Here is an 18,801-nt window from a genome sequence, read left to right as displayed (position 1 = left end):
TTTTTTACCGTGAGTACGAGGGGGGGTTGGCTGCTGCAGCGACCGAAAAAGCTGAACTGAGGACCGGGACACCGCTCGTAGGTGGTGGTCCTAGGAGCGCTCTGTAGTCCAGATCACTCATCATTTTCACCGCGTTTTCATACAACTTTTCTTAGGATTACTCGGAGAAATTAATTTTGTGGCTGAATGGTTGTGCTGTTGGTCGATCAATATCTAGTATACATCATTCAATGCGGAAATTTACATACAACTTTTCTTAGGACTACTCGGAGAATATAATTTTGTGGCAACGTTGGGTGCCGATGGTTGATCAATATCTAGTCTACATCATTCAATGCGAAAATATATTGAGAATACGCGAAGAAATAGCATGAATCTGTAAGCCGTCATGCATTTTACTATTGATCGAACGTGCGCAGCTCAACGCTCATGGACGCGGCCAACCGCCAGGTGTCGGCTTCCAGTCTCGTGGAGAAGACGGAGGGCCGTATGGCGCACCTGCACGTGGCGCTCGAGTTCGGCGAGGAGATCACGGAGGAGCAGCTCCACGCGCCGTTTTAGAACAACCCGCTGCACTACATCGCTCTGCACATCTGCATCACTTCCGGGGCGCGCCGTGAATAGCACTGGCGCCGAAGCTGCTGCGTATCAAATGTTGGCAAGTTTCTGTTCATTTAACCGAACAATTTTGGTTTGCTTCGACGAAATTGCATATTCAGGCGCACTACCAGCCCAATCCTCTAGTAGCAGCCAGCCATTGCATCAAGTCGATCAAGACACTTCCCACGCCCGCGGCCACTGCACTCACCGCGTTACAGGCTCAAGGAAGACCGCCGAAGCTGGTGCAGCGCAATGGAGGGTACTGACCTCATAACGGAGGATACAATTGTATGCAGCAGGTATCTGATGCCTGAGCTACTGGATAGTGGTTCGTGCACAATGGACAAGGTGCATGACAGCGCATGCAGCGACGTCGACTTTGCGTCATCTGACGAGGAAGAAGCGGAAGACGTGCAGCCCACCCGACGTCGTGTGTTTCAGTTTGCAGCGTCATTCAGCACGCTTGGGGCAGCAAAAGCTGGAATTGACACATTTGACGGTAGTGTCTACAAGTTCTCGTACAACTACGGTAAGAAAGGGCATGGCGAACGGGTGTTCCAGTGCGTTTCTCACCGTGAGTGCGCAAAGTGGGTTCGATTAGCTCAGGACGTCGATGGCGGGTTCAAGATGGAGCACGCAGGTAAACGGTGGAGTGGCCACGAACGCAAAAAAAGAGAGGGGTTCATGGTGCGCTCAAACAAGAGGTTGGCGATATTCTACTTGGCTGTGGCCCGAAGAAGCGCCGCAAGATTCTTCAAGAACGTTACGCCGAAGTGCCCGAGCTGAGCGAACTTCTACCAGACCCAGTCCAACTCAAGAACCACAAAACTCATTTGAAGTCGGCACTCGCAGGTTTGTTCGAACAGCTTCATATAGTATAGTCTAACAAGTTCAATCTCACTTTGCAATGAATTCTAAATACTGGATAGCTGGATGGGGAATTAAGAATATTTCGAAGCTTCTTGAGTGGGCGTTTCCACGCTTGTGCTCTACCCGTGCCGAGTTTTTTCTCGGTGTTGACAGTCACGTTGGATGCAGGGATTTTAACGCCGCTCGTGAGCGGATGAGTTCGACAAATTGCCGCGAGACTTCCGTCACGAGCTGATTGGCGTAGAGTGATTTGAGCACGAGGTCACTACTGACGACAAGAAGAAGGCAACGTGTTTCGGCCTCGTGGTCACGTCTCGGCAGATATACCGCAATGTTCTCTATGGGTACAAAGCCTAGGAGAAAGACGGCGTGATCGCTGTGACCGACGGCACTTACAGGATTCATTTCGGTATGGCTCACTATGCTAACCGGAAAACCTAATGTTTATCTAACTAATTGTTTTTTGGTTTGTTGGTGTGGCAAACAGGTGGGTGGACCTTAGTGGATTTCGGGACGTATATGACCCACTACGACCGCGACCAGTACAGCAAGGCGTTCGTTCCCTGGGCCTACATGTTCGTACTACCGAACGTCAGGCAGCTTATGCAACGATGTTTGCCTCGGTACGCAAGTATACCAAGGTTTGCTTTGGTATTGATATGAGGCTGGCGTTTGATAGTCTAGACCGCACCTCTGGTATTGCTAATGCGTACCTAGAGATCTGGCCCGAGATCACCCTGCTCAACTGCTACCCCCATTTCAGCGGAAAGAGTCGCGAAAATCGCGGGCGCTTATAAAAATGTGAATTCTACGAGATGAACGTTCAGCCCAACATCCTGTATCTGGTTGAAGCTCGATCGAAGAAACAGTTCGGTGCTTTGGCCAATATCATTTTAAGCTACTGGCGCTCGCAAGGTGAGAGCGAATATGCCGATTGGATGGGACAGTACTACATGGGCAACTTGTGGGGCAACTGGTTCTATACTGCGGCGATTCCAGGGTTGACGCCATCGCAGAACGCGCTCGAGTCGCATCACAAGGTAATTAAGGAAACGTGCATCGATTCGGTCCGTGCAAGCACTTCCGTCGTATTGAATGACTCCCTCCCCAGGGCTTTGAAGCACCAAGAGAATCAAATGATCCAGTTTTAGTTGCGGCACTTTTGCAAAGGTACATGGACGTATTCTGGAGGTTTGTTCCTATTTTACTTGACTGTGTCTGTATGCTGCGAATTTATAGGACCCCTCATCGGACCCGAAGTAGAGCAAGCCCAATTGCTTCTACTCAAAAAGAAGAATAATTACTACTCGGTCAAGACACTATACACGAAGGTGCTTATAGGAATTCTCTTTAATTCTTTAAAATTCATGGTCTCGTCAACCAGCATTCACGGCGCGCTGATCAATCGTACACGAGCACAGCGGTACGATATTAGAGTGGATACGGCGGTAGCTGGGATGCTAATATGGGTTGGTTGGGTGCTTTTACAGATACTTAAACTCACTGAGCGGCAAGCTGCCACGGGGTGCGACGGCCTTCAACGAAGAACTGTATTGCTTATCCCTCCATCATGTGCAACTTGCACACTTGGAAAAATTGGACGGGTTGGCCGCGAGACCGAAATTCACTGCAACTCAGGTAATGTTGTTGTTTACTCCGGACTGAGTCACTTACACTGACTAAAAATGCTCTTTGGTGCCTACAGATAGAAGCTATTCGTGCCAAGTACTCTTGCGATTGCTAAGTATTCGTCCACAATGGCTGTCAGTGCTGCCATGTTATTGCTGCAATGGTGCTGCAGGACGATATCAAGATCACAACAATGCTTGAGACCCTACCTGTTCGCAAGAGCAGCGGAGGTCAGCGTAAGCAGATAGGTTCCCTGGTGAAGGACAGCACCGACTCGCACCAGTTTTCTGTTGATGTCCTGATGCACGATTTTCTCCGTCACCCTCTTCATCCGGTGAGATGGACTGTGATGAAAGCGTTCCCTATTTCCGAGAAGATTATGAATGGACTGACCCACCACCTGCAGGGCAAGGAAACCTCTTGGAGAGAATCTCGTGGCCGCTACTACTGGCTGCTCAAATTTTCCGACCTGCGTCGACTTCAGGTCGATTGCAACACGCTGGCTGAGCTAGTGCAGGATGCTTATACCCATGGAGCAGATATAACTGGACCGATTTTTTTCGAGTCTGAGTACTCAGCTGGCCCAACCATGACCGGGGCTACCGTTTAAGATTATCACGTCTGCCCAATATGCATTCATTACCTACACTATGGCTTTGGTTACAACGCTTTGCAGCAGTGCATGGTAGGTGGGGCCATGCGGAGCGCCAGCGACGATTCCTCCCTGAAAACCCATTTTGAGAGGCATTCCTCGATTCTCGTATTTCCTCTCTCCTGCATGAGACCATGTGGGGCTAGAGCTGCTTCATTTTTCGATTAGTTAGGCTAGCCTCTGCGAGGTTTACACCGCACGCCAAGCGGAGGCAGCCCCACAAATAGCCGAAGTGATCAAGAAGTGAAGTGCTCTAGCATATCAAGTAAACGCATAGTTAGCCAAACCAATTTACCTCAAAGCATCATTCAAGCCGTGATATGTCGATCTCGTCGAATGACTGCTCGGCGGCATCTGCCCCACCCAGAAGTCTTCTCTTCGGCTCGTGCGCGAGTATGCCTTGCAGAAGTCCCAACAGCAAAGCAAGGCGCCACACCCTAACATCGGGTGCACGCACGCAAACATGCCTGCAACGTCACGCTGTTCGTCCACTTGTCGGCTGTTGAAATGCTGCCATGCTCACGATTGGGCTCGATGACAGACTTTCCTCCCTGTTCCTCCGCTCAGCAGCCCGAGAAGCTTGGGTAGACTTCAGAACTTCTGGTACACCGTGACCGGAAACCAGGCGAACCCCATACAACGCACGCATGGGCGCTGGTCTTGGCAGCAGGAGAGTCCAGCAAACCTCCGATCCGTGAAGGCAGTTGTAGCGACATCACGATGGTGCCGCAGCATGGTCCCCCTGGAGAGTCCAGCAAACTCCGAACCGCGGAAGCGGTGGTAGCGAACATCACGATGGTGCCGCAGCATGGTTCCCCCGGAGAGTCCAGCAAAACCCTGAGCCGCGGAAGCGCTGGTAGCGACATCACGATGGTGCCACAGCATGCCCCCCCCCCCCCCCCGGCCCGCCAAAATACCCTCTTGGTTGCGCTGAAAATATTCTGAGCGCAAGGCGCGCCTGGTCTTCTCGCTCGAGACGCTTCGCATCTCGGAGCGAAAGACTCAATGAAGCAGCTCACTACGTGACCTCCTCGATGGCTACCGCTTGAACCGTGCACCCAGACTTAGATTGCCGTTGATCAGATCACTGGGACAAGACGGACAAAACAAGCTTAGAGGAGGTCGCTCACAGCATGTCCTCGGGGCCTTGGCCGCCTAAATGATCGGATCTTGTCAGACATGCGTTTGCTCTCATGGTAGGCTTGACTTGTTCGTGAACATGGCCTTCTATCGTCGAACCCGAAAACTACGTTTCCGATCTCTGTTGCACGCCGATGGAAACTGCACACTTTTTAGGATGTTCCTCGATGAACATCCATGGTTCCTCGAAACTAAGCCCGCCCCTGCCACGTACGTGACATTACAACAACACTACAGGGACACCAACTTGCCTGAGTCCTGTCAATTAGTATTCAGGCCGTCTTCACCTTTGCAGCCAAGGATCACCTCGTCACGAGAACCAACATGGCTACGCCGGAGGATGCTCGCGAGTTGCTGACCATGAGCGAGTCGGACAGCAATGATCAGAGGTCGCAAACGCTGAAAACCGATTGTCCGTATCCGGCCGTGCCAACCTCGAGGTAGGGTTCGGCTGTCCGTGGACGGCCGTGGATTTCATTCGGCCAGCCGGCATTTTGGCTTCGGTTGGCCGTAAAACAGCTGTTTTTTCGTACCAAGCTATTTCTACATTTGACTGGTGATACGAATATCATACATCGCCGGGGGACTCAATACCGCTTCCTTTAGCCGCAATACTCATTGTCAACGTCAAGAGCAGTCCTTTTGGCTATAGCAATCGAAGCTAGAACCGCTAAAGTTGATCTCGCAATGAATCTCGGTTATCCGCAGCCGGCAGCGGTGTCCAGCCGGACAGCCGTAGCTATCCGTAATCACACCCGTGAGAGATTTCGGCTTGCCGCGGCCAGCCGCGGCCGCGGCCAAAAACTATCCGTACGGCTACGGCTGGCCGTTTGCGACCTCTGGCGATGATGTTGATCTTGACGCGAAGGTAGGGGAAAGATGGCAGAGCTTGCGTGGGACAAGAACGAACCGCAAGAGGAGGAGGAGATGCAGTTGACTTCGGCAAGCGACGACGCCAGCGGTTCATTTAATAACCCATTTGACTTCTTCATAACTTTGTTCAACCTTACGCAATCAGCGAGTGGCAGCGGCTCCGGCTTCTCCTTGACCAGTGAGGAGCTTGACAGTATGCGGGAGGTCATCGGGAGTATGTGGGCCGACTCGTCGTTAGCAGATCGGGCAGCGAAACCTCCTCGCTGGCAGAGACCAAAGACCTGCAGAAAATGAAGAAGAAAAAGACCGGTGCTCTCCGCATCGGGGTTGACGACGATGACACTGAGTGACGAACGCGAGCTGACCTCCACAGTTTGCACTACGCCCAACCGAGAGGCATCTCAGCCGCAACATCACCTAGTCGTTGGTAGTTCTACCCGCATATAATGAAATGTTGTTTTCGACCTGGTTATGCTTTCCTCTGCGCCAGCACTTGCTCATCGAAGTCGTTAAAGCAACGGCAGGACTATCAACTTCAGCAACGTCAGGACTATCAACTTCAGCAACGTCAGGATATCATAGGGTTAGGGGATGGCTATTTCTGCAATTTTCATTTATCGAATAGTTATTGTGAGAACCGGCTAAAACGCATATCTGTAGCAACCCCTTATTAGACCTCAACCACTTAATTAATCAGAGTACAAATCAGGGCTGAAATCGATCGTGATCTAGATGCATCGCTTGCCTACGCGATTGCCTAGGCATTCTGATGAAGCACGGCTATATCAACGTGGCTTCCATAAAACGATCGCCTAATCTGCACATCCACTCACATATGCATCGCAGGACGCGATCGATTTACAAATCGATCGAGCTAAATCAGGGTGCTAATCGATCGATTTACGAGCAAAATAGGCAAATGAAGCGGTTTTCACAAAAAGCTCATTGCGCATTATCTGATGTAAATTTTATTGTACGTTTTGTTGCACATTGGTGTAGTTTCTATTATCATACACACGCTACTAACCTTACATATTCGTACATTGCAGGTAGAAAGTTGTGATTGGCACCGTTATCTACTATGCATTTGATGGTAGGGTCTCCACATATTTTTTTGTGTTCCTAACACTAGTGTGTGTAAATTACTTGTTAGTGACGTTGATCCAAAACTTAGTTAGACTTGTTGTAATCGTTCAAAATGAAGATCTTTACAAACAAACGTCTGATGTTGAGGTTTATTTTGTTTGTAATATTCACAGTTAAGCTCTATTTTTTTAGTAAGCTGAGCTTGACGCCACTGTCTCTTTCGATGCGAATTACCTACTAGTGTGTCGAGGACGGCGCTCGCCTTTTCGTTGAGATAGATTGTTTTTAATTCGTTCATAGGGATGCTCTGCGTGCCTAAACTTACCTGGGACGGCATGTTCTCCCTCTCTACATCAACAAATACCAACCGGACACTAGGAAACTGTGGCGACGTCGTGGTGCGTATGTGGGATGGTGCAATCAAACCACTGTTAACGAGGAACATTATTCAGAGAGCGTTAATATGCAGGACGAATCACCAATACATTTATGGATAAAAGTATGAAATGGGATTAGTTGTTGTCATCGGCAACTGTGCTCGAGTCTTGCTGTATCCTAACCTTCCGGCATCCTAAGCTCAGTTGTGGTCATGTTCCTTCATATCTCAATCCTATTACTACTCACCACTAAAAATGTCTAACTGATACGCGCGGGGCATATTTGTATGGCAGCGTAGTCGTTAAACTGATCTGTGTGCACTAACTATATCATGGTTTAGTTATATATTAGATGCACTACACGTTTGTAGGCCTATTGTACGCTCCATGGATGGTATTCGTCGGCCATGCTGGGGCTATGCTCCATGTACCTGACGCACGTTATTACACTTTGTGCATACTGTTATGCCTTACTGCAGTGTGTAAGAATGTGGATCATTTTTGTGGCAAATGATCCTCTGTACGTTGTGTCATTGATCAGGATACCCGGTTTATGTATCTGCATCGTGCTACTGCATTGGGTGAGCACATCGTTAGGATGTGCCTCACGTCTTCGTAAATCTTAGAAACGACAGGTGCGGAGGAATACGGCAATTTCTAATGCTACCGTAGGAACGTGCAGAGCTCCAGTAAAGGCGACAGGGCTTTTAGCAACTGCAGCAACTTCAGCAACAGCTGGTACTTCAGCAACGTCGGCCATGTCAGCAACTTCGGCAACTTCAGCAACTTAATTTTCATCTGGTACGCGGGAGAGGAGTTTTGACTCCTGGGTTGCTTCATTTAGAATTTTGCGCTGTTCCTTGAAGGTAGATAGAAGACTGTGTGCTATAATGCGGCAAGGAGGCTAACGTTCTGCTTTGGACTCTCCGCTCTATCTGCTCCAGTCACCAGTCTCCAGTTCCCTACCACTTCCTTTCTCCCCCGCACCTCGACCCCCTTCCCCGTCCCGCCCATTCCTCTGCCTTACAGCTTCTGTAACAGAGCGATGTTCGCTTCAGAATGAGCATTCTCGGTACGTTAAAGCGTTATGCTTCATTTGGTCCGTATTCAATTCTCATATTAAATATGTACTTGTAAATGTTAGGCTTCAGCCGTGGAGAGAAGCGGCGGAAGTGTAAATGTTCATGTTTGGGTCACGTGTATGGTTTATTTACAATGTATAACTGAATATTAGACGGCCTCGAGGATGTCGATGCAATTGAAGAGAACGCCAGAGATGAAGGATCCAATGCTGGTTTTGGTGGCGGCGTGGACATGCCTACCCGTCAAGCACCAGGTAGACAGTTCAATTTGTTTTAGTACGTAGTATTATCTAACTGGATTTGTGCTGCTTGTCGTACTAACTCCCTACAGTAATTTCCCGGGAAATTCCTTCCGTGCTGGGAAAAGAATTTGTATCTTGAGAAAAACTAGAAGGATTTTGGGGCGAGTACGAAAAAACGAATTTGGTGTGCTATCGAGTTCGTGACTCGAACTCGTGCGACAAATAGAATGCCAAGTTCAAGGCCAGGACAGTGCCACCGCAATTCAAATTCGCGTTTCGGAAATACATGTGCACACCGGGATGTAAGCAGCCCTTGCGTGAAACAGGGAAGCGAACGACACGTACGTCGAGATATCGTGAGTGCAAAGGCTTTTAGGGCAGAGGTTTGTCGTTCCATCCTTCATGAAGACACAAACTCTACCGCGGGGCCTCCATGGGTTGTGAAAATCACAGCTGAGGTGCGTGTCTTGCCTTGCAACATTGTATGTGATATCATACTTCCTCCAACTCACGTTTCGTCATGCTTTTTTTACAGTTCTCCTGTCATAACCACAACGTCATTGAGGCCTTGTTCGTAGCTCTTAAAAAGAGCAAAGAGATTCTCTCAGACGAAAGGCTGGAACAGCTCGACGCGTTTATCGAAACCAACACTGACACGAAGCAGATAACAGATTATCTCTCGAGAAAAACAGGTGCGCTCGATATTAATACGGGAAATGAGGCATTGAAAAATATTTGAATTAAGGGACTCATCTGTTCGTATGATACCAGGGTTTCCCTTCGCCCCACAGCAGATTCGAAACCTGATTAACAGCAGACTGGGATCCGCAACCACAGAGGATCGCCTTAAAACTATGATTGCTGAATTTATGCAACACGAAGGCAACCAATGTCTTCTTATACAAGATGACTGGGATCTCACGGTAGGTATTGTCGTTCAGAGCGCCGCTCAGAGAGAGATTTTTTCTCGATGGGGAGATACACTCGTTCTAGACTGGACCCACAACACTAACAACGCAGGCTTTTATTTAGGTACGGATCATTAATTTATACTACTGACGTGTTGAGACTCACATCTTTTGTTTCTAAAGTTGATACAGGGAGTCTCATAGTGACGGCGCCAAGTGGCCGGGGGATATCTGTGCTGGATTTCCTGTGCGTCAATCAGCAGAAGAAAACATTGCAGGAAGTATTCAAGTACTTCAAAAAGACAAACGATTCCTGGGTGTCAATAGAGTCACTTGTGATTGATAAAGACTTCGCCGAGATGGCCGCTTTGCAAGCGGAATTCCCAGCAGCTTCGGTATTTTTATGCCAATTTCACGCTTTGCGCTACATTCGCCGGATACTTGGTAGTCGAGGGTACTTTGTGCCCTTAAAACTACGTGATGAAGTCGAAGAGCTATTCCGCTCACTGATTTATGCATCCTCACCCGAACGGTACAAAGCTCGTTTGGCAGTTTTCGAAAACGTGTCTCGGAGATAAGTCCCTCTTTCCTGGCGTACTTTCGCCGATCCTGGGATAAGTGCAGCGAGCGCTGGAGTAACTATGGCCGTCGGCAACGATTTACTGCTGGCAACACCACGGCCAACCGGATTGAGTCTAGTTGGGGGCAGATTAAACAACTTCTCCGAAAAAAAGTGAGCATGGACAAGTGTTTGAAAGTTATCTTTCAGCATCAGGCATTGGTCTTGCGCGAATTTTTAAACTCAATTGGAGGCTACGACTTGAGAAATCCTGGAGTGACTAACTCAATTGGGCATCTCACGCAACTCAGCCAAGTCCTCAGCCCATATTGTTTCCAGCGTGTAAAACTCCAATGGGACTACAGTTTGGTCTACGGCGACACGTGGGAATGGACTCACTCATCGCACGAAGGCGGAGATATATACAAGTTGGTAACAGAGAGTGGCCGAGGAATCGAAGTTGATTGGAAAACTGGGTCAGAGCCACGTTGTAATTGTCTGTTCAATGTGTCGACAAAGCTACCATGTCAGCATATTGTTGGTATCACTAGTGTGGCGATGAACCTCCCTGAATTCGGGAACACGCTGCTGCCAAAACGTTGGTCGTTGGTCGATGCCAGATGCGTCGTCTCTGATGGTATCGCTACAGGTGACCCTTAAACGTTTGACTCTAGTTCGTGATATTCGCGGTTGTGCAGCTAAAGATCCAGGATTGTTGGTGTGGTACGACGGTGTATTGGATATGTGAAGCTGAAACGGGGGGAGAAGTGTGAACAAGCCGTTCTCTCTGACTGCGAAAAATACAATATTGTTCAAGCAGAGTTTTTCCCACTGCTGACCGCCATGCAATAATTGCCCTCTCATCGCTTTTACGAGGGCTTCGCGGATCTAAGAACAATTCTCAGTGATTTTACGAAGAAATCGGAAATGAATCTGAACCAGCCCATAAATGACGATGATACCGGCTTCGAATCAGAGCCCAGCGATATTGTAAGCCTGGATCGTGAGATTTTCAGTTGTAAAGATTATGACCTACAACCTGTGCGTTCTGAAAGGGATTTAACCCCGTTAGAAGTCGAGCTTCGGGACGACGACTCGCCTATACCTGCGATTTGCCCTGAAAGTAGACCTGCAGTCGATTCTATCGAAGACGAAATGATAGAGCCAACCCAAGTCGAGTATGAGCAAGCAAACCGTTCTGATAGAGACGACCCCCCGCAGGTCAATGCTGCAGAACCTGCGACGGCGAAGTGATACAACCTATCCACGAAGAGGATTCGCGGTAGTAGCGATCAAGCGTGCGGTGTCGACACTCTTGCTTTACCCAAATCTGCTGAGCATTCTGCGAATGCGCTGTCACGCTGCGTAGGAGAAAGCAGTGCCAGAAACGGAATTCTCGACGTTTCCTGCGATTGCCCAATCAGCCTTGAAGATGTTTTGTTCTGGGCGCAGACATATCCCGACATGACCCGAGTTCATGAGATTATTAATCGGCTTCCTGTGCGTCTCAATAAAATTTTTATTGAGAAGCGAGTCCCCCAGGTGCAGAGCACAGTCGCAATTCCTGGAACGTTCGTGCACAACTTCCTCGTCCCGCTTAAAATCTTGGCCGGTATAAGAAGTGAACTGTTAAGGTGGACAAGAGAGAACAACTACATGGAGAACGTAGAAAATGAAGAAGATCTGATCCCATTAGCATTCATCGGGAGCAAGGTATGCGGCTTCTCAATGTAAGTAATATTGCCCGCGTTAATGATGGGGAACATTGATCACACACTGTTTTTTTTTTAATTAACAGGAAATACACCGAGATCGTCGGAAATATTTACACGTGCCGAGACAAGGCGATGTTTACAAACAAGACATGGCATGGATACAGAAAGACTGGTCCAGCTACTCTTCTAGTGAATGGTGTTTGTCAGCTGATACTTCGGGGTCTGTGAAGAACACGGCGAGTGAGGTATCTAGAATCGTTGCCGAATCGTGGCTAAGTCGGATGTTTAGGTTCGCACCTGGAATCGCTGGAATGGGTGGTGAATTTGATCTCCGTGAAGTCCTCAGCTTTCTCGCTGGTACAGCAAGGCTCAACGATGTTGTGATGTACTGTGCTTTGCAAAAATTCTGCGCAAAAATCGCGAAGTGTTTTGCGGTCGACCCGGTAAATGTGCGCAACAAAGATTTCACACTGCCCAACCAACCTCTGTCGAGATACACTTCCAATCTATCAGACCTCGATTAAGCATTGGATTCTCGAAATTGTGGAGCTGTATCCAGTGGGTGAGCATGTTCAAATCCCACCACGGCATGTCAGAGTGTTGCTGTACGATCCACTAGGAACACAAGTCAACCTTGGTCTGCTAGAAGACACCTGGGATCAAGATGGACTGCCTCTCCTGCAAAGCTGGGTCACCAGAGATTGTATGCGCTCAAAAAACGCCGATGTAGCTGAAAATCGCGAGTTCGGTGCTGCATCGTTGTGCAACTTGGCAGACAACAACAAAAGTCCAGCGTCAACCTACTCACCAACAGTGAGCATGGAGTGGTTGAAGTACCCAGTCCAGAGCGATGCGGCTAGCTGCGGTGTATTCTGTCTTGCTCAAGCACGCAGTTTTCTAAATGGCGGGAAACTCCTACAAGGCAAGCGCATTTTGAGTGCTAAAGACGTAGTAGTGATGAGGCTACTCATTATGTGGGAGATTTTCTGCAATTGCGACGACGTTCAACAAGATGACCCTACACTCTGGAGTAGGCTGTGAGATATCAACAAACGCATCAGCGCGTACTATTTAGCTACAACTCGAACTGAAGCGATGGTTTGATAGGATACGAACACTAGAGCAAGAACTCTAAGCATGAAATACACGAATTCATCTTCACTTGAGAACACAATTATTTAACATAACATGCCTGGCCTAGATAATACGTCCTTGCGGCGTTGAAGATGATGTACGTGAAGTGCCGAGACTTGATTTGCGTAGAAATGTTTGACTGAGCCAGTGTCAGAAAATTGCTGAATCACTCTCATCGCTGGCGCCGTTGCTTGACGTTGCTCGACCTGCCGTTGCTTTACGTTGCTTATCCTACATATGCTACAGCCGTGACGTACCTGAAGTTGCTAGGCCATTTATCATCCAGTGGTTCATCCTGAAGTTGCTGAAGTTGCTAGGCCTGACGTTGCTGAAGTTGCTAGTCTTGCCGTTGCTTTAACGAGAGCCCTTGCTCATCAACTGAGTTTGCACATAAGAGCATCTTCTGGCGGTCACACGCGGTGCCACACTTGGATAACGCGCAGTCATTTAGCCTACCTAGCGACCTAGAGAATGAACCACATGAGGAGGGCAGTTCGTCGAAGTATTTGCGAAGAAGTACAGACACCTCATCTATTAGGATAACAGGCATCCGCGACGCATTCGAGGCTCGTGGTCATTCGAGCTGTTGCCCCGCTGCAGCCCAACTTCAGCGAAGCATGGTTTCCATGCAGCCATTTGGCCAATATCATAGCCACACAACCGTGCCCGCTTGCTTACAAAGCGCCACGAGCAGAGGGGAAACTGCTTACCAGGAGGTAATCAAAAGTCTGGTCATCCCGCATAGTGGACCAGGCTGGTAAACCAGCCCAATACATTGTTTATATTGTATGAGATCGATGGCAGAGATGATAGCGTCTACGATCAAAACCACCACAGCCGCCACTGAACCAGCCCCCGGTGCCGTCAATCAGACTCCATTCTTGATTTGGCGACTCATCCAGTGCAACTTTATACCGAGCGAAGAAGTCCTCATAATGCAGCTCCTTTCGACTCTTGCATTCTTGGCAGTCGCCGTCCAGTGCGCAGTTGCTGCGCCCGAGCGCAATCTGCTGCGGTCGGGCTACGACAGGCCGATAAACTTCTCCGACCTGGCGGACCTGAAAACTGCGGCCAGCAACCCAATGACGCATCAGCAGCCGACGCACGCATCGACCACTACGCCATACACTCCCAAGGGCGAGGTTTCCGGCGCGGATGCGTCACCGCATGATAAAAAGAGCGGCGAGGACGGCAAGACCAAGGTTGAGACGGACTCGACAACGCTTGCCAGGAGAAGCGGGCTGCAGTCTGTCATGGCAGGTAAGGGCGCCGGAAAGGATGGGGAGCGGCCAACTAAGAGCCGTAGCGGGACGGATGCAACGAAGACTGTATCTGGAGTCACGAAGAACAGTGCGAAGCCTTCCAATGCGGTGAAAAGTCAACCGTCCTCGACCAACAGCCGTATGAAGGCGTACTCGTTGCTCACGAAGAGCGAACTCCCAGAAGAGCGGTCGATGGCTAACCCGAAGAAGCGACCCACTCCGAGAACGCAGGGTAAGTACTACTAATGGGGGTCTGGCGAAGAAGGCGAACTCCTAGTCGACACATATGCCGCCAAAGACCCACAGAAGCCGAACCAGAAGAAACTGAAGACCCCCCCCCCGCAGAATTCCGGTGCAAGCCCCGTCGAATAACGAGTGCACCACAGGGGCCTGTTGATGCTGTCGCTGTCAATGTCGTACATGTAGCGTGACGTACTCATTTTGATATGTTTTGCCGATAAACAAAGAGTGCGGTACTTTCCCCCCTCTATTTTTTGCTAGCCATTTTGTTTGCACCATCACCATATCGTCACTAAGTGTGTGTTCTAGTTGTATTCTAAGGGATACCAGCAGCAGGTTATTAAATATTTTCAAATATTCTGCCCAAAGATCCAATGTATAACGTGGGTAGCGGGGACACCTACGTCGTTGTCACGCGTTTTTACCTTGGTATCCCAATATGTACAACACCTTTCAAAGTACAGTACTTAAATGCCTGCTTGCCAATCAAAAGCGATATGTATATGACCAAAGTTGAAGTTTTAAAACTGTAACTTTGGTCAGAGGCATAGTTTAAAAGAATACGATACCAGGGCTGTGGAAAAAATGATTGCGATTGTAATATTGCCGAGATTGTCAATCACAATAAATGATTGCTCTGTGATCTCAGTCGGCAATCCCGTTCCCATATTGTTCCTATACTGATTTTGAGCCTTTGCCAGTGATCCGGTAGAGAAATATGCAACGCCAAGCCTATGGAACCGATCCTAGCTCCTAAAAAGCCATTATGTGTCTCCTGCTGCTTCGAAATGCGGATATGAGGGGTCATTGGATGCCTGGATGGGGTGCACGCTCAACATGACGAATATAAGACCCAACATTGCATTTGGCCAAGGTTTTTGGAGCTCAACACACATGTAATCGCACAAGCAAAGGTCTTAGAGCGATAGCGCCGCCAAACCAGTAAAAATATGAGCGTAGCAGAGGAAATACAAGCGAGAACTTAGATTGCAATCTTTTTGTTTGTGAGATTGTTGAGATTGCAATAATTGACTGTTCCAGATCTGAGCCGTCAATCAATAAACAATCTATACTTCCACAGCCCTAATACGATACCCCAGCACAAAAGGAGATGACACAGCCACCCTACGAAAGAGGCATACCGCAGGATCGCAAGCTAGCTAGTTGCTCTACAATTGAATGATCGTGTCTCTTTTTCATGCAAACTTACTCGAGCGCCTTAAACCACGGCTATCACTCTGAACAGTGTGGATAAACCGATCATCGAAAGAGCAGAGCTGAGGTGCATACATATTATAAGCAGGGAAATAAATGACTGCGCGAATGCATGCAGCGTAGTGGACGAGCCTGCATACTGTAAAACCTAGAGACCGCACTGCATTCCGCTGTGAAAGTCATATTTCGCGTTGCGGCTAGACAAATTAGCACATGGGTCACTCGCATCGAAACTCGTGGACTCTCCAGGACACCTGCCTCGTTGCGCCTCCGTCACAACCGCAAGCTCCAAGGACGCGCTACTTCCCTCTATCCATTTGGTCAATATCATAGCCACACACCCACTTATGCGGCTCCCCCGGCAGAGGGGAGTTTGTGTACCAGCAGGTAAAAGAACAGGCACAATAAGCAACCGACCAGCGAATCTTGTCTACCAGCCTTGGCAGCTGGGCAAATATCATGAACGCGAACAGTGAAAGACACCCGCCATTATAGCGCAAGGTTTCGAACGTAGCCCAGTGTGTTTATTGTGGGTAGAGATGCTAGCGTCTGCTATTAAAACCACATCAGCCGCAACTAAACAAACCCTTCCGCCTGACCGTTGGATCTCCACTTCATTCCCCATTATGTGTCGTCTCGAGCACAGCAACACAGAGGAAGTCCTCCGCAATGCAGCTCTTAAGTACTTGCCTATTAATATTTTGGATGTTGCTGTAACGTTGGTGGTGGTCGGGGGGGGGCGATTTGGCTGTTGGAGCATTGTCCCCACCCTAGCATTCACTGTGGCCATGAGCAAAATATCTTTTACACTCCCGCTGGCAGTATCCAACACGTAAAATGGTGCGCATAGCTGTAGTCCCTAGATAAGATCGGAGAGCAGACCGGTGCTAGCTGCATTTATAGATGAGATGATACTGCCGACAGGACGTGTGTGTGTGGGGGGGGGGCGCCGGATGTCTAGCTGGTCGTACATCGGAGGTCCTCTATTTACGTTTGTTTAACGTTACAGCAACATCCAAAATATTAATAGGCAAGTACTTAAGTAGCGACGCAAGGATAGCTGTGGCACAGCGTCACTTTGCCCGTAATTATGGTCATCTAGTCTACCGTTATAAATCCAAAGATTTGCACTCAGGATACAGGTTTGTCTGTAGAGTAGCAAACCTTTGTACAAGTGTCAAGCTCCCTATCGGTGCATCCCGAATTACAATGCTTTGCGAACGGTCAAAACAACATCAACAGGTGGGAACGCGCCAAACAAAAAGATGCTAAGCCAGTGTTTGTTCGATACTTCGAATGCCACTGCGCCACACATGCAAAATGCTACTGTTAAACGACATCACTCGCTCGATCTCAACAGCGCCCATCTCATTCCGATTTTACAGAATATACTACATGTAGACCGTGAACGATTTCTTTTGAAGTGCGTAACCCCGATCCCATCTGTTGCTTAATTTCTCCTCTACAACTGCCATGCCAAAGCTCACGAGCTCCACATCCTGGTCGAGGCGCGATCTGTTGTGCACGCCGCGCGTGGGCTGGATCTGCCCAGGAAAAACCACATGGTGAGAAACCGACAAAGTCGTCGTGTGTGACGTGAGCCGCGGTCGATCGTGTGCGCACTCCTCCTACAGTAGTTACCAGTGCTGGTGGTCCAGCCAGCTACAGCACCGCCACCCCTGCAGGGAAACCCCACCAACCGACCTCATTTCCACTTTTGCACGCGTCGACACACCCAGTCACCAGTACACCACACGGAGCTCCTCAACCATGGTTCGCTCTCTACCACGCTCCTCGCCGCCACCGCTGCACTCGCGGTTGTCGTGTTCCCTGACTCCGTACGTGCCCACCCCGGACAACCTGCACAGGCGCTTACACCCGAACGTCTGGAGCAGCGCCGGCTCTTCATGGCTGAGGGCAAGCGCTCGCTCAAGGACTGCGCCAACTCGGACGCCTCGCGACAACTGCAGGAGCGCGCCGTGGCCCGTCGTGCAGCCAAGGCCGAAAGCATCCGAGACGAACGCCGCCAACGTCGTCTGAACACTGCCACGACTCTCGCCACGAGCCACAAGTCCAACCTCACGGGCCTCACCGCCGCCACCGACCCAAGCGAGCTCTTCGGCGGCGACGTCAAGTGCATCCTCGAGCCAGAGGTCACCCAGGGCCCGTACTACGTCAACGGCGAGCTCGTGCGCTCCGACATCCGCGAGGGCCAGAAGGGCGTCGACCTGTACGCCGAGATCCAGATCATCGACTTCAACACGTGCGAGCCCGTGGAGGGTCTGTACCTCGACTTCTGGCACTGCAACGCCACGGGCGTGTACTCGGCATCGTGGCCAGCGGCAACGGCGACGACACGGATGCCAGCAATGTGGACAAGACCTTCTCGCGCGGCCTCCAAACTACGGACAAGGACGGCGTCGCGTCCTACACGACCATCTTCCCGGGCCACTACACGTCGCGCGCCACGCACATGCACATCATCGGTACGTACAACGGCACGCTGCTCGAGAACAACACGTACTCGGGCGGCTACGCGTCGTACGTGGGCCAGCTCTTTCTTCGACCAGGATCTCATCACCGAGGTGGAGCTCACGGCGCCCTACAGTTCCAACACGCAGGAGCTCACCACGAACGCTGACGACATGATCCTGTCGCAGGAGGCGGGCGGAGACTTCGACCCAGTCATGGAGTACGTTCTGCTGGGTGATTTGGTGTCGGACGGCGTGCTGGCCTGGATCTCCGTTGGCGTGGACATGACGCGCGCAGACCATCACGGCCGCGGGCACACTGACTGCTGACGGTGGCGTGCAGGCCGAGTCGAACGGCATGGGGTTCCCCAGTGGCTTTGGCAGTGGCTTCGGAGGAGGCCCCAAGCCGGCCGCTGGGTCGAGCACGGGCGCTTTCTGAAGCAAGTAGGTGAGAGAGTCCTTGGCATCCGCAACTACACACTCAGGCTGTATTCCAGACGCTCCTGCAGGCGTAGTATGTGTTAAGCCGACTGATACAGTCGACATCATTCATTGCGTTTCATACGAGCAATACGCATTAGTCCGTGAGTCTTTGAAGGCGTGGTTTCGCTTCTCTTCTCAGGTATAGGAACGGAATAAGCTGACAAACTCGTTCTGCTAGGTACAGTACTAAAGTGCAAGATTGTTGGCACCGTCGAGCGTTCAGGCCGAGGGGGGCCTTCAGTAAGGGGGGGGGGGGCACTACC

General features: G+C 49.9%; 6 protein-coding genes across 6 annotated transcripts; all 6 read left to right on the top strand.

Annotated features, from left to right (window-relative positions):
• Positions 1-429: 429 nt before the first annotated feature.
• PHYSODRAFT_339924 (hypothetical protein) lies at positions 430-6,114 on the top strand (the record flags this gene model as incomplete). Its single annotated transcript, XM_009537933.1, has 12 exons — positions 430-554; positions 900-1,240; positions 1,303-1,452; positions 1,958-2,045; positions 2,135-2,241; positions 2,323-2,510; positions 3,272-3,583; positions 4,484-4,624; positions 5,168-5,303; positions 5,677-5,759; positions 5,795-5,978; positions 6,035-6,114. 12 exons carry the CDS (start codon positions 430-432, stop codon positions 6,112-6,114), a joined length of 1,935 nt encoding a protein of 644 aa, XP_009536228.1.
• Positions 6,115-9,749: 3,635 nt separating this feature from the next.
• Positions 9,750-9,974, top strand: PHYSODRAFT_408069 (hypothetical protein; the record flags this gene model as incomplete). Its single annotated transcript, XM_009537932.1, has 1 exon — positions 9,750-9,974. A coding segment is annotated over one exon (225 nt), but the record flags the coding sequence as incomplete, so codon positions are not given.
• A 35-nt stretch (positions 9,975-10,009) lies between these two features.
• PHYSODRAFT_375905 (hypothetical protein) lies at positions 10,010-10,246 on the top strand (the record flags this gene model as incomplete). The annotated part of the gene is made up of 1 exon (XM_009537931.1): positions 10,010-10,246. A coding segment is annotated over one exon (237 nt), but the record flags the coding sequence as incomplete, so codon positions are not given.
• A 1,428-nt stretch (positions 10,247-11,674) lies between these two features.
• PHYSODRAFT_306148 (hypothetical protein) lies at positions 11,675-12,379 on the top strand (the record flags this gene model as incomplete). The annotated part of the gene is made up of 3 exons (XM_009537930.1): positions 11,675-11,731; positions 11,817-12,176; positions 12,353-12,379. 3 exons carry the CDS (start codon positions 11,675-11,677, stop codon positions 12,377-12,379), a joined length of 444 nt encoding a protein of 147 aa, XP_009536225.1.
• A 1,423-nt stretch (positions 12,380-13,802) lies between these two features.
• PHYSODRAFT_306147 (hypothetical protein) lies at positions 13,803-14,375 on the top strand (the record flags this gene model as incomplete). The annotated part of the gene is made up of 1 exon (XM_009537929.1): positions 13,803-14,375. The coding sequence occupies one exon, from the start codon at positions 13,803-13,805 to the stop codon at positions 14,373-14,375; it is 573 nt and encodes a 190-aa protein (XP_009536224.1).
• Positions 14,376-17,491: 3,116 nt separating this feature from the next.
• PHYSODRAFT_339922 (hypothetical protein) lies at positions 17,492-18,494 on the top strand (the record flags this gene model as incomplete). Its single annotated transcript, XM_009537928.1, has 4 exons — positions 17,492-17,916; positions 17,952-18,129; positions 18,155-18,334; positions 18,399-18,494. The coding sequence occupies 4 exons, from the start codon at positions 17,492-17,494 to the stop codon at positions 18,492-18,494; spliced, it is 879 nt and encodes a 292-aa protein (XP_009536223.1).
• Between the last annotated feature and the right edge of the window lie 307 nt (positions 18,495-18,801).

The sequence above is a fragment of the Phytophthora sojae genome, assembly GCF_000149755.1.
Source record: "Phytophthora sojae unplaced genomic scaffold PHYSOscaffold_11, whole genome shotgun sequence".
In the NCBI taxonomy this organism is placed as follows: domain Eukaryota; phylum Oomycota; class Peronosporomycetes; order Peronosporales; family Peronosporaceae; genus Phytophthora; species Phytophthora sojae.
Note: the sequence above shows the minus strand (reverse complement) of the source record. Positions and strands in the feature narration are given on the sequence as shown.